The 15,077-nt window shown below is 35.9% G+C and overlaps 1 protein-coding gene across 8 annotated transcripts; it reads right to left on the bottom strand.

The window, feature by feature from the left end:
- Positions 1-836: 836 nt before the first annotated feature.
- On the bottom strand, positions 837-14,318 carry LOC103709522 (uncharacterized). Of its 8 annotated transcripts, none has more exons than XM_026805594.4 (13): positions 13,614-14,301; positions 13,290-13,475; positions 11,805-11,882; positions 10,629-10,708; positions 8,930-9,014; positions 5,970-6,389; positions 4,276-4,383; positions 4,081-4,148; positions 3,834-3,921; positions 3,667-3,738; positions 3,505-3,558; positions 3,322-3,412; positions 837-1,575 (listed from the first exon to the last, which is right to left on the bottom strand). In XM_026805594.4, exons 1-12 carry the CDS (start codon positions 13,725-13,727, stop codon positions 3,332-3,334), a joined length of 1,434 nt encoding a protein of 477 aa, XP_026661395.3. In that variant the 5' UTR covers positions 13,728-14,301; the 3' UTR covers positions 837-1,575; positions 3,322-3,331. The 8 variants fall into 8 exon arrangements, with proteins under 8 accessions (XP_026661395.3, XP_088560983.1, XP_008793156.3 ...); XM_088704857.2 differs by having other exon boundaries at positions 11,805-11,932; positions 13,614-14,295; XM_008794934.6 differs by having other exon boundaries at positions 11,805-11,932; positions 13,290-13,453; positions 13,614-14,295.
- Positions 14,319-15,077: the final 759 nt, after the last annotated feature.

Genomic DNA, 15,077 nt, shown 5'->3' with positions numbered 1-15,077 from the left:
AACCAACTCCAAATAGCTGGGACAGTGGTATATGGGACTCTCTTTAAGTTTCAAAAGGTTGAAACTAGAGGATATATATATATATATATATATGGATAAAAATTGATCACATTTTATCTTATCTTGAAATTACAACATCATCATGCCCCCACGCTTGGACGGAAGCACCCATTTTGTACATATTATAAAAATAGTTCATGCATGGATATTGGTCAGAGATGCCAACGTGGTACAGATCGATGCACAAATAAAAATATTTGTACACTAATCACGAGTGCCTGGGGCAAAATTATTCAATAAAGTTCCAAATAAGCGGTTTATGTGGAAAAAACTGACCTATTTATGTGAACATGAAAACAATGTGGGCTTCTCATGCTAAATTACCAGAAAGTCTCGAAGGCAAAAGCAAACAGCAATGGCTCTTACAGACTGTTAATACACCTCTTTATTTAAACTCTTACAATCATATAATGACATGTATACTGAGTTTATTGATGTATTATTTTCATATATACTTGAATCCTGATGCAAGTTATATTCTATTTTTCAGTTTTCTTTGTAGAAATGAACGACATCTTTCTGCATATATTCATAGACATGGAAATGCTGGCTGCCAACCACCATGTAACCAATCTTGCCATAACTCCAATTTGTTCAGTTTCATAGGCTAAAATGAGTTTGCTGGCCGTCTCGAAAGGTATTCTTACATAAGTTTCAGTTTGGATTGGATGAGCTAATTCTGTGTGGGGTTCAACCAACAAGAGAATACACAGTGAGAGGTAGCATCTCCAGCATTTTGGATCTGTAACCGAGGAGGTAAAACCAGGCATGGATGCTCAGTGCAAAATTACTAATATCCTGTAACTTTGAAAAGCAGAGTTATAATTCAACAACCATATTAAATTTTGCTCCTCTCCCACTATTTCAGGAGTCAACTAGCACAACCTGGCTTGGATGCAGAAAATTAAGACTGAGAAATGAAAATTATATAAGGATATACATAACACATATGAAAAAAATATTTGATAACATACATAACATGAATTTCTTGATCCATTTTAGACTCAGAAACAAGTATTGGTATTGGTCTTGTCTCATTTGCTGCAAAGCCTGTAGTGCTGAAGACTAATGAAGCTGTCTTGTGCGGCGCCTTTTGTTATATTTTTTTTCTTTAAATAGGTTCACTTGAGCACAATCACTTCGGTGTGCCTTCATTTCTTGCTCAAGCAAGATGACATCGTCATGAAGCCACTTTCATGAGCAACCCACCTAGAGGATTACTCATGATCCGCAGGATTACTCATAATTGTCGAGTCAGTTCTGTTGACTAGAAGAGACCAGATCTTCTAAAACATATATATGAAGTAGCTAGGAACTGAAGACAACTATGAAAACGAAGCTTGGAAATTTCAATGATGCTAGTGAAAGAATGCTTTTGGAGTATCATCCAGTTCTCTTACAGGGCTTTCACTGAACAAAGAAATACGGGAGGATTTTTTTTTTTGAAGAAGGAGAAGAAATACGGAAGGATTTCAATTGGCTGCTGGCATATGCGAGTCATGCTGCTTTTATTAGCTGGTACAAAATTAAAGAACAGAATCACCATTACAGACACTTTATGTTGCACACTAGAGAGTTAAAAATATAATTTCGTTTGAATGTTACAAAATGAACTAATAAGTGCAAGAATCACAAATTAAAGGATAACTAAAAATTACTAAAATTACCTCAAGAAATTGTGGAAAATAATTAGTAGAGAAGATAAAAGTCGATAAGATTCAGCAAATATCAGTAAAACACTACTGCATAAAATTGCAATATGTACAGAATATAGACTAAGTTATCTAGTGCAACAGTAGATATGACAGGCCTGAGCCCTGAGTATTAGAAAATAGAATGTCATATTTCATAGATAAGACTTAGACCTATTAAAAAGTTTTGTTGTGTCACAGCTCCTATTTGTTGTTGTCGTGTTTTTTTTTTTGGTAAACGGTAAAATTTTATGCCTGAATTTGAACTCTTGTAAAATTATTCGATTTGTTGAGTTTTGTACTAAATTCTTTAGCTAGGTGCACTGGTGATATTCATATAGGTCAAAGTCTTATATTTGTTTTCTCATGCTTTGTTGTTTCTCATTGAACCTTACTTCACCTCGCTCGTCCTTCCATCCAGCACACAGAAACATGGTTGGTGATGGAAGAATGAAACATCATATTCTAGATTCACTTTAGATCTATTTATATTCAAGGGAGTTGCCCTCTTGCCCTCTTGTTTACCTCATCGACACAAGTCTTCTCTTGTTGCTACCATCCTGCTTGTTCGCTGGCTCTTATAGACAAACTATTGGATTCACCCAACTCCCAAGCACCTTCTCTTGTTCCTCCATTAGATCACATGAACCTATTAACTTGGTCATGCCTTATCATTTATGAAATAATTTTCAATAAAAAAGTTATTGTCAGTATACCTACTTGCCCTTCAGTTTAAATGTTGAACCATGTTTTATTTTTTTGAGAAAATATCATTTATTTTTCCTTCAAAATCAACGATCTTGATTATCTTGCTCTTAATATTTCTTATCTTGTACATCCACTTCCTCTTGGTTCTTTAGATCATATTATCCTTTTTATCCCTTACCATCCTCCTCCACAACCGCTTCAACTTCTGTTGCTATAACTTACGTTTCGCAACTCCTTGATGTTCTGTTCCTGCCTCTGTCTCCACATATGCAAGTAATAATACCATTCATGAGGTAGGAGTCCTCTTTGATCCTTTACGCATTATCTTCTCCCTCGCCATGTTTGCATGACTAAAAGCTATTTTCCAGTCATAAATTGCCATGATCTAAGAGCTATTTTCCAGTCATAAATTGTCATAAACTAAGCGTTATTTTCCAGTCATAAATTGTCATAAACTAAGCGTTATTTTCCAGTCATAAATTGTCATAAACTAAGCGTTATTTTCCAGTCATAAACTAAGAGCTATTTTCCAGTCATAAATTGTCATAAACTAAGAGCTATTTCCAGCATAAATTGCCATCGTTCATTCTTTTCTGAGAGTCAAATTGCCTTTAAAGTGTTTAACGTTTATAAATAAAAGCAAGAAGAATGCTTAGAAGGTGTTACAGGGACGATTTTTTAGTTTCTCTGGACAACTCTAATATCATTAAAATAAGAACCTGAAGTGACAGACAAGGAGTCTATAGGTCAACAAAATTATTAAGCATTTAATAATGAAATATAATTTAATAAGTAAAGCTTGCCATGTAAAAATATGCGTGGGTGTGTGTGAAAGAGAGAGAGTGCAGTATCAGTCTATTACCGCATTATGGCTACACACGTTCATTGGATGCAGGCTGAGAATTGAGAAGCCTCTCAACTTCGTCGTTTGCCTCTGCTTGTAGACGCCATCGCTTTGCAAAATAAAGGAACGAACAATAATAATATAAGTTAAAAAGATTGACTTCAAAGTTCAGGACACAACTTGAGTATAAGAAACACTTGCCTCCTCAAGATTTTCTATCTCCATGGTTTGTTGTATCTGTTCTGCAATGCTCTCCTGCAAGGTCAAATGATAGGTCAAGTTTCCTATGTTATGTTTAAATAAGAAAGCAACATATAAATCCATGAGATTGGGATGACAATAGCAATTCAATCAGCTACTCACTGCATTACTCACTGCCTCAGCAGCAAGAACATCAGAGTCCATTTCCACTTCAATCTCAATCATTGAAGATATCTGGAACACAGGCATGATTATTTTCCATTATAATACAAAATAGATAAATATTGCACATTGAAGTGGAAAGTGCAATACTCTTGGCGAGAACCTACTTTTGCGTAGCTATCAATTAGCTCAATCCTTGCCAAGAGGGAGTTTTCCAAGCTTTCACGTACCCTTTTGACCCTACCTTGTCGAGCACTAGAAAAAGATGTGTTTTAACACAAGGAGACTTAGAACAAGAGACTGCCAGAGTTTACTGTTGTCTCTTATGGTTATGAATTGATTACAGATAAACAGTTTTGCCTCAAAACCACAATATTCCAGATGTTATTGCAAGATATGTTTAGGTGAAGTTACCGGTAACAAGGCTCCCCTACAGCTACAATTTTGTTCTCCAATTGACACATGCGAGCCAACATCCAAACCTTAGAGAGAAAATGTCACAGAATTTAGGTGCACTTCTGTAGTTTATTCAGCATTTTGCAGACAAGTCAACACTCTATAAGAACACTTGCATTCTTCACTAGGGAATTAAATCTGGAAAAGACAAACCTCTTTTTCAGCAGCTTGTCTTAGGTCCTTGATGCGAGTCTGCAGCAGGTCATATTGAGACAAAAGCTGCTGCTTAAGAGCAACTACATCCACTGTCCTCCGAGGAAGCTGAAAAAACCATGAAGGGGCCAAGCATAAGAAAAGGTCTGCATCAAGGTTTTATGCCTCGGTACAGGGTTTATTGAACAGCAACGTACAGCACTATACTGATATATGGTAAAGGTGCTAAATCAGCACACCTCCCATACTGCGTTGGTATGGTACTGTATCAAATCCCTGTACCATACTGGTAGAATTAGTGCGGACTGGTATGTCTGATATGTAAAACCTTGGTCTGCATACACATTTTATATGGAGGCTTTTCATTTCAAATTGAAATACTGCAACAACATGATCCTATGATATCCACAATTTCTCCTTTCTATGCTTCAAATTGAGGTATAATTGTGTTGATCACTTGATTGTCGTATGTTTCATTACAAAATCAATCTTTAACTTGCAAGCTCAAAGCATATTTATGAAAGGTGAACAAAGCTGTCAGAGTTCCATGCAAAGTGCTGCCTGCTGGATGGAGACACAACCAGAACTAGTTTTCCATGTCAAAAACTGCTAGATACACTAACTGATAGAACATTGGTATAGAGTGTCATGTGCAAGATCCACAGCTCTTTAATTCTGTTGATCTAGACATTTACGGGAAAGCAGTACTTAAATAGTGAATCCAGTTAGAATGCGCCCTAGAAAATAAGTAGATTGATGTTATATAACCAAAGAAGAAGGTAACCAAACATTTCTCAAGAAAGACTTTTTGTAATTTTACTGGGTCTAAAGAATCCATAATTTACAGGGCTGGCTAACTGGCGACCTTTTCTTTCCCCCCTTTTCTTTTTCCTGAATTTTCACATTTAAGGAGCACTTGGTCATAGGAAAAGGAGGAAAAGGCTAGCTAGGTAGGAGGTTGAAGAAAATGATGAGAAGGAACACTCCCTTTTTTTGGAGAGAGAGAGAGAGAGAGAAAGATAGGGGAGGCCCCAACTATGAAGAATAACAGCTGTAGCATTATAGTTTTAAGCATCTCTACTGATTCTGTCACTCAAGAGACAATCTTAACCAAATTACATTTTTTTTAAAAAAAAATCGATCAGCTCTCCCATACTAATAAATCCTTGTAAAGCATATTTAAATGGTGACTATATCTAACTAGTTCTCAGTTCTCACAGTCCATATGGGTTCTACTTTATGGATGAAGATATGGTCCACTGAATAAGAGATATGGAAAATTATATGAATGGCTCTCAGTCTAACATCTGCCCTTCATGAATTGGAGCCAAAATTTTTATCCAGGGAAACTTTATGCAAGAGAGAAGATGACCTTAAAAACCTGTTAAATACATGTCTTATATTAAGTAAAAACAAGATCAAAACAGTTTAAATCTACCCTCTGTGTTTCAGCTATTCTAGATAAACATGCAACTATGACATGTACAACATTGAACATATAATAGGAAGAAAAGTTGAAGCAGAAGATATTAAATAGATAATAAACAATTAAGTCCACTAAACAGATGCAGTCATAATTATGAAAAACAAACAGCAGAAATTATCAAGTTCGAGTATAGACATAATTTTAGCTCAATTAGCAAGGAGGTTTAATTAATATCAACAGATTTTGAAAGAGGGAGTTAAAAGATCACCTTACGTAATTCTGGGAGAAGTACATGGTTCATCGTAGTTCCCACAGCCAATGATGCAACAGCAGCAACTGAAATAAGTCTAGGAAGGCTCGGGTCGATTATTACAGAGGCAGCATCTCCAGTTGCCAGCAAAGCAAGAGTAGGGAACAGAACAAATGGGTTGAGGAAAAATGAACCACCATTCTTAACTGGAGCTCTTAGCAATTGTGATACCTGTCCACTAGTGTGGTTTGTGAGACATATGGGTTCCTCTGGATCAAACCCGGGAGATCTCGCACTTAACCTTAATGGACCCATTTCCCGATAAACATTTGATGGAGCTGCTAATGAAATGGTCACTCTTTCTCCTTCCTGAGCAGGAAGCTCCACCGTCTTTGTAGCAAATTTATGCGTACGAGCTGTTCCTGAAGGAGTGCGAACCTGTGGCAAAATAAAGACATGAATATATATGATGAAATGCATAATGGAAATCAACTTCGTAGCTATAGAAGGGTAACATTAGATTCAGGAAGATATAATTGTTTTTGTATTCCCTCTGCTTTTCTTTTCTTTCCATTTCTGCTTATAGACAAATTAGGAGATTATAACTGCAGAATAACAATCACCATTACAGTCATGAAATCAATCATACTTGTAACCAAATAACTCTGGCTACGCAATAGTTTCCTCATGTCAAAATATATAGTGTGGCATGCATATCTATTTGTTAATTGAATTGTTAAAAAAACATGTATGCTATCTAAAATACATAAGAACCATAAGTTGAATTATGTAGATGCTTCCTGTCTGGGAATCAGATGCCAAAATTGGTTAATGTCGTTATTGCTAGATGCAAAATTATTATAAATGGTGTAGATTTGTAACTGATAGACCACCAATTAAGAACTGTGGTACGAGTTAGTGACACCATGGAACTATTAATACTGCAGCTCTCTATGTCAAATGCGACTAAACTGATTTTGTTGAGTTTTTTGTCATGAAAATATATATCAATATATTATGAATCTTAGATGTAAATAAGTTTTTAGCAGTTCCTTCTTATTCTTGGTCAGGCTTCATGTTGCACCACCTTTTCCTGTCATTGAGAACATAAAATCCTCAAATTGCCATCCAATTATTCCACAAATATCCAAATAAAAAGAGAAAAAGACATCAAAATTTGGTGGAAGAATAATTGATCTGATCGACTTCTTATAAAGCCTTGAAATCATGACAGGTTCTAATCACATTGAGCCTACAAGGTTATCATTGCTGAATAAATGCTCTTTTCCAATTTTTGCAAACTTAGATAGTTTGACAAACACTAGCCAGAGAGTTGCATTTCAATTATTCCGAGATGTCAAAGGCATAAAGAAGTCACAGAAAAACAATGATCATATTGCAATTTTCTTCATAACTCAACCTGCTTTTGCAGTGTCAAATTCTTTGTAATTAAATCACTTGAAGTTGTCAGTCATAAAGTGGTTATATCAGATTATCTATATTCTTATCGCGGAGTTAGATGCTGGTTGGCAGAGCATGACATGCATAATCTTGTACCATGCCAATGACTAAATAGTGCAGTACAGGCAAGGTACCCTCGCATGCCAATGCTTGACATGCTACCCTGCCAGTGCATGCCAAGCACTAGCACAGCTTGGCATGGCATTGCCAGGTAAGCATGCCATGGTACCTGGCAATTTGATTCCTTTATTCTTATTGATATGAACTTTAAGTATTACATGTTAAAGATCCTGGCTGTAATCAACATGCCATAGCTATCTGGTGTTGGCTTCATAAATATTTTAGAGTCAACCATCCCAATCACAGCATAGGGTTTCCACCAATCCTGATCTCCATAAAACTCTGAACCCTGTTTTTGCCATGGTGCTCTACAGCCTTGTCATGTCTATATGCTCATTTCTAACTTTGCTTTTACTGCATTCACGATTTGGAAAGCCTATGAGAACTCCACATGGTAAACTCATTGTCGAGCACCTCAATTTTTATTGGATTGAGAATTTGAGTATCTCAAGTGAAATTCTTAATTAGTTTTCTTTAATATCACCAGCTTACCTTGGGATGCATGAAATCTCAATCTGACAGAAAAACACCGTTACGCATGGCATTAGCCAAGCAAAGCACCTTATAATATCATTTCAAATGTAGGAATATGGGTTTACAGACGTTAAACAAACTTTTGCAGTTAGTAGGCATAGCAAATAAATGTTGTTCCATCATAATCAACCTTCAGGTATGCCTTGCTAATATTTCAAATTTAAGAATTGAGACTAATAAAATTCGCTAATTCGAATTTGACTTTTAATTTCTTATTCTACTCCATATCTTAGAAATAGGGACGAGTCTATGAGATACGAATTTCGAGACTCTCAAAGTCACCCATGTTTGTTCTCAGTTGTTTCAGTTTTTTGGGTTCCTATGTTGATATTTCATAGTTTACAGTCAACAGTCTTCATTCTTCGATCAGGGGCGGGCGCGGGCTTCTTCCCTTATATACGATGACATAGATAGAGCCTCCTTCTTTGATCCATTCATTGATCGACACGACACATACAAAGCTGTTTGTTGTATAGGATGTGACTTTATAAAACTAGTGCTTTAACTACATATGATAATGTTCAAAAAAATGTAATGGACCATGATACAGGTCTTACTGTGTTGTCTCCATCAAAGTTGGAACTTTTCCCTCGTAAATTTCTGTATATCATTAAGAATCAACTTCGAGAAGCTTATAGGAATATTTTACTGAAAAAACAAATATGCATATAGCAGATTTATAAATATCAATTGGGCTAATTAGTACTTAATTAAAAATCCACAAATACACGTTTTAGGCCTTTAGGAAATGTGGAGAAGCAAAAAAGGCTCAGCCTAAGAATACTAATCTTAACCAATATAGAATTAAAATGGTCAGAAATATACGTACTGTCAAGGACATATTAACACGAGAGAAAGTGTACCACAATGGAGTGAAGAGCAGCAGGAATATTCTCTTTCATTATTTGTAGGAACCTCAAAGCCTTTTCCCAAGCTGAAATATCCATGCTGCGTTCGGCAGGAGTAGATCCTTAGAGAAAGTGAATATCACAGAATCAACACCATAATATAGCAGCCAAATGGTATCCTTTTGCATAGATGCATAACACACCCTTACTAATGAACAGAAAAACATGATTATGAAAATAGATATGAATAAATTGAAAAGTACGCAAGGTAAGCATAAGCATCAGGAATTATCTATTTTAAGAATGCACCATGAATTCTTTGTAATGTGGAAGAGCAACCGGAAAGTATTTGAGCAAGTGAAATGAATATGGAAAGAAATAAGCGAAGGAAAAGAAATTACAAAATCAGCCTCAAAGAACCTTTTTCCAGCTGCTACTAACGGGCGTTCCAAAGAAAATGAGACCACTAATCTATCATCAGTTTGTAAATTACATATTTCTAAGGCAAGCTTAAGCTTTCTTTCTTTCTTTCTTTCATTCTTTTCTCCTTTGAAGAGTGAGCGTTTTTTCCTTCTTTTTAAATCAAAAGCTGAAAAAGCTTTCACCAATTATGACTATCCACGTGCAGAAATTTTATGGCATCACTTCCAACCTTGGTGTATTAATCTTGGACCAATATTACATTTGTGATATATATTATACTATATGCTAATAGATTTTATTGTTGGCTAATTACTAGACCTCAAAAGCTTAAGCTGCTAGGGAATGGATCAACAATGTAATCAAGCCTTACCATGCGCCTGAAGGCATAAACAGGTCAAGAATGACTCAAAGCAACAATAAGTTAAGGCAAGAAACAACTCAAGAGTCAAGTTAACAAATAGATGGATCCATGAAAAAATTAACTTGGAGGGGATTTGAACCCTGACCTCTAGCTTTATACCATGTTAACTAGCCACTATAGCCCAAAAGCTTAAGCTATTAGAGAATGGGTCAACAATGTATCCCGACCTTAACACATACATGCATCTACATTTGCACGTTTTTGCAAACATGCATGCATGCTTACATGAATAGGCATATGCAAGCATGCTTGAGTATGTATGTACATATATGTGTATTAGAAGTCTGTACATATTCTGGAAATAATCAAAACAACCTTCTCATCATGTTCATATGCAACTTGTGTCCACATGGTTATTGCAGTCGCTTAAACATATGCATTACAGATTATTTTTATCATCCAAACATATGGAGAGTGCTCATGAAGCTCTCCGAGTTTCAATGTTTCCACAGCTATCCACCATATTTATTCTTGTGGCCTCTTATCATGTGCACTGCACATGCCATACTCTAATATTTACACTACACAACACATGGTTCAACAGTCAACCATAACATATTTAGTGTATGTGATTGAGTGACCATAAAACTAATACTGGTCTCTCTGGCCATTTCATAAAAAAGTTTAAACCCTTAATATGTTTATTTATGTATCATTATCCTAACAAATGAGCAACCTAGATTAAAGTAACAGCAATATATTAAACAACTGGCGAGCATTCTCATTAGGTTAATAAGGTCTTAGGCAGGGAATATGAAGACTTAAAGAAAATTCTGGATTTTCAATAAATCATTAAAAAATTTAGTATATAAATTATTCAAAAAGAAATCCTGCAATGAGATAAAGAACACTAAGAATGTATTTACTGACCTGATTTCTTCTGAATCAATGCTAACTATGTCCCCAGATACAAGCTCATACTGATAGCGACACTTTGAACAAGATGCAACCTAAAGGAAAGCCATATAAACAATTAAAAGGAAGACAAAAGATTACATGTTCTCACCTAATTAGAAATAGAAGAATATCTCCACAGACTCTGAATCCAAAATATCCATATCATATTACATTTTCACATCTTACCATAAAGAGCTGGAATTAATTCTATATACTAGTTAGAAGGTCAACCAGTCTTGAAATTGGAAATAAAGATATGATGATAATAACTTAATAAGTTGAATTATTATTCTACAAAAAATAGACAGTAAAGATGGTGGTTCATCTTAGAAACAATTCATACCACATTACAACCAGAAAAAGTATAAAAAAAATCAATAATAACAAAAAAATATGATCATGAAACATCGTCTATTGACTCCAAACTCTTCCATCTCAAAAGTTTCTTCAAAGGAGATGCATAAGTGTATTCATGTTATTAAATAAACAATGTTGTTTGCCTATTACCATAAGAGCAAGCTCCCTTTTCATTGCCCATCTGATTGCTACTAACATGCTTTCCTTTAGTCAAATCCATGAACATATTTAAGCCTAAAATCACATGTTTAGATTATTTAATACTTTGGTCTGCAAATCGCAAAAGCATCCCAAATCTCACATAGAAGGAGCAAATAAAGTCACTGCCCAGAACTTTGCCACCCATGCAGAAGGGATAAACAATGTACAACAATAATTGTCTGGAAATTCATAGTCATCATGCAATTTCAAAAGGTCCTAATTCATGAACGAGAGGTCATAAAGCCCCCATGTTACTACATATGTACCATTGTTTCAAACCTCCCAGTATGCCCATGTATCATTCGGATAACAATACAGTACAAGTTGTGGTGCAACTATGCTCTTTAGCAGTAGGACACTGATGCCATGACAAGAAGATAAATAATAAAATAAAAATACAGATTATGAGAGTAATTGTGAAGTTCTAAGTTTGTTATTGTATTCGTCTGTCTGTTCTATAAATTAAATAAACATGTGCTTCAATTTATATTCACACAAGCAGCTATAATATAATTGCCTGCTAATTAACAAAATACATGACATACAGAATCTGTAACATCTATCACTAGAATGCTATTGCTACCGATATACCTGAACACCATCTTGAGGTTGTGCAACAGCAATCGCTATCATACAGTTTGGACATCTCACAATCATCCCGAATGAAACCTAAATGATAGTATATGAGCGACATCTGCATAATGATTCTTTTCTTCTCCCTAGATATTAAAAGAAAAAGGACTTGACGAGATAAAATAGAACAAAGCAACAAATAATTATGGAATATAAAGGATTCATGCATCAAACAAGTTGTAAAGAGATCTGAAGCAACAGGTGCAGCTACACCAGCATCAGTGATCAATTGCATGTTAGTAAACCAGAAGTTATATGTTGATTTTTTTTCTTTTGAGAAGTTATGTTGAATTTAACTGTTAGCAATTCTCTGTAGCTCAAATTTCTCACTTCCAACCTCTCATGCAAACACTTATGCACCAGGTTCCTCGTCTTGATAACTTTTATGGGTCATTATTCAATACTTTTTACATAATATTATTTTTATTTTTGTTGAACCTGTTTTGGTTGAATCAGTCTTAAACAGAACAAAGTACACAAAATATTTTGGCCTGAAGTTGGGCAAAAATGTGCTTTACAACCAAAACTTTAACCCTTGGTAGGTGCAATCACTTCCTCCTATCCAAGTATAGATGTGCCTGAGTTTTCTTTTTTATGCTGACATTGGCAAATCAACAGACACCAAAATTTGACCTGGAGTTTACAATCTGATCTGTCCATCTATTTAGATATTAATTGGTTCAAAATATTTCCAAGTACACCCTAGATGTTTTTTGGATATTTGTTTTCAGATGAATGATTTGTGCTAACTTTAAATTGTGGTTTCTGTTTCCCTTTAAAAAAAGCTGATTTTTGTGCCCTCAAACCACTAAACAAGATGAAACTAAAATAATACATGCCTAAGTGTTGGTACTCATGCAGCCAATTGAGCAGTAAATGGTGGTGTTGATTGAAATGATATCGATATGTCTTATAAAGATCGTCAGATATTGATAAGAGGAACTGCTCGATCTTGTTTTTCAGAGAAGGAAGCGGAGAGGTAAACCCACAATAACAAGACTGTTTACATAGGATGATGAGGTTTCATTAAGTTGCCTATTATGTTGGAATAAAGTTTGCCAGTGAGGAAATAATTTTATAAAGTTTCACCAGATAAATGTATAAAGGGTGATTTCTTCAGAGATTGTCACATTTAAGAGAGATGGAATGTGCATGAATTCTGTCAAGGTGACAAGTTTTTAGGACCTCACATGATCTTCTTTTCTCCCCTTGAATATTTGTTTCTCTTTGGATGTCAAAGTGGTGGGAGAAGAGATTGCTATGAGCTATTAATGCATGTAGGATAAAGGACACAATGTCCTCATTATTAGAAGTTTTAATTTCATCGAGTAACATTTACATGTTAGAGAGGTGAGCACACAAGGAAAAACTGAAATTTACAGTACAGTGTAATTCTGTTTGAAGTACAACAAAAGAAGATGCACCACAGAAAGCCACAATTACCTCCTCCCCTGCAGAAACTCCTGCCCGAGAAACATAGGAAATCATCCTAATTGCATCTGACACTCGTGATGATGCTGCAAGCCCCCGAACCATCAATGCATATGTGCGCACATCTGGCCTGGCCCAAGTCCACCCCTTGACAGATGAATTATTTTCACTCACACCTGTCCATAACCCAAATCCCATCTGACCTCAATAAATAATATGCACAATTTAGTACTGGAAAACTATTCATCTCCATTTCCTCTCTAACCAGCTTATATATATATATATATATATATATATATATTGAACAGCTCTTGAAACACAGGAAAAAGACGCCACCTTGACTGAAGCCGGAACGCATGGCATGAAATATTGAGAGGGACAATTCGGTGTTCGCTCGGTCAAATGCAGCCGCGATGATCGAATGGCAATCGTCAATCTCCAAGGTACCATACCCAACACTCCGATGTGCCTCTGCGATCATGTCCAGGGCTTGGTCGGCATCCCTGGCGCTAGAGACCCGCCGCAGCAATTCCTCATCCAGCAAGCTGGGAGTGGAGACCCCGGTGCTCGCACCGTCCCTCTGGTCAGAAGAAGCTCTTATGGGCTGCCAACTATCAGCGAAGGGAGAAGAGGCATAGCAGAGGTTGTGAGTAGAGAAGAGACTTGAGTTCCATCGCCTTAGAAGGAGGATGAGAGAGCTGGTACTATTAGAAGAGGTTCGGAAGATGTGAGGTGAATTGTGAGAAGGGCGAGAGATGGAGAGAGACAGAACACTCAGAGCCATCTCTCCGCTCTCAGGAGCAAAGCAACAAGCATATAGGGCGCGAACATATGAGGATGAGGAAGGAGCGGCCGAGAACGAGGCGATGACTGGTGAAAGGAACGTTATCCAGTTACCGGCTTTGCCACTGGCGCGAATGGATGAGGTTAACGGCTAGGGAAATAATATTCTGCGAATAATTGGAAAATTCAGAAAACTATAGCTTGGCCGTGTTTCCAATTATCCAATTATTTTCCGTTTATTTATGAATCTCAAGCTTATTCACGAATTATTCGCGTAGCGCAAAATGTTCACCTGCATAAAGGGTGGGCCCGACGGGAGCAGTTACAGTTTGCAATTACTTATATAAATAGTTGGAATGTTTTTGTAATACTAAAATTACATAGGTTGTTAGTTGTAATAAGGTTTATGTTAAGCACTTAAGCTTGGATGATTTTCTGTGATATTTAAACCACGTAGGGTGTTGTTTGGAATAAGGCTTATGATTTTGGGTGCCGATACTAGTTAATATTTGGGATTAAATTAAATAAAACTGTTTATATGGTAAATAAGAAGCGTATTTTTTAATATTTAAATTATTGTAAAATGTTTATATAAATTTAGAGTAATCATGCAGATTTGCACTTGAAACCCCATAAGTAAATGATTACATTTAAGTTATTTGTTTTGTGCTGAAGAGCAGCGAACCTCTTTTTCACTGATTTGTTTTTATTCTTCTAGTATTTACAATAGCTAGGTGGCAATTCATATGAATTATATAGTTCAGCAGCAAAAAAAAAAAAAAAAAGACTTGTATTTTGCTATATAGTTAAAAACTTGCTTGCCGGGAGAAAAAAAAAAAAGTTCATATGCTCGTATCAGAGTGCTCTTGAAGATCAGGCATATAATATCCGTCGTATATGAGCCGCCGATGTAAAAAAAAAAAAAAAAAATCAGACACATGGGGATAGAGAAAAAGCTAAATAAATAAAGGATCGAGGAATCCAAATCACAAACCCAACAGCTTGCCTTATGAACGT

This window comes from Phoenix dactylifera, chromosome 9 (genome assembly GCF_051530095.1).
Source record: "Phoenix dactylifera cultivar Ajwa chromosome 9, Ajwa_hap1_PhDact_Kaust_v1.1, whole genome shotgun sequence".
Classification (NCBI taxonomy): Eukaryota; Viridiplantae; Streptophyta; class Magnoliopsida; order Arecales; family Arecaceae; genus Phoenix; species Phoenix dactylifera.
The sequence above is the reverse complement of the archived record's forward strand: the minus strand, read 5'-3'. Positions and strand labels throughout refer to the sequence as shown.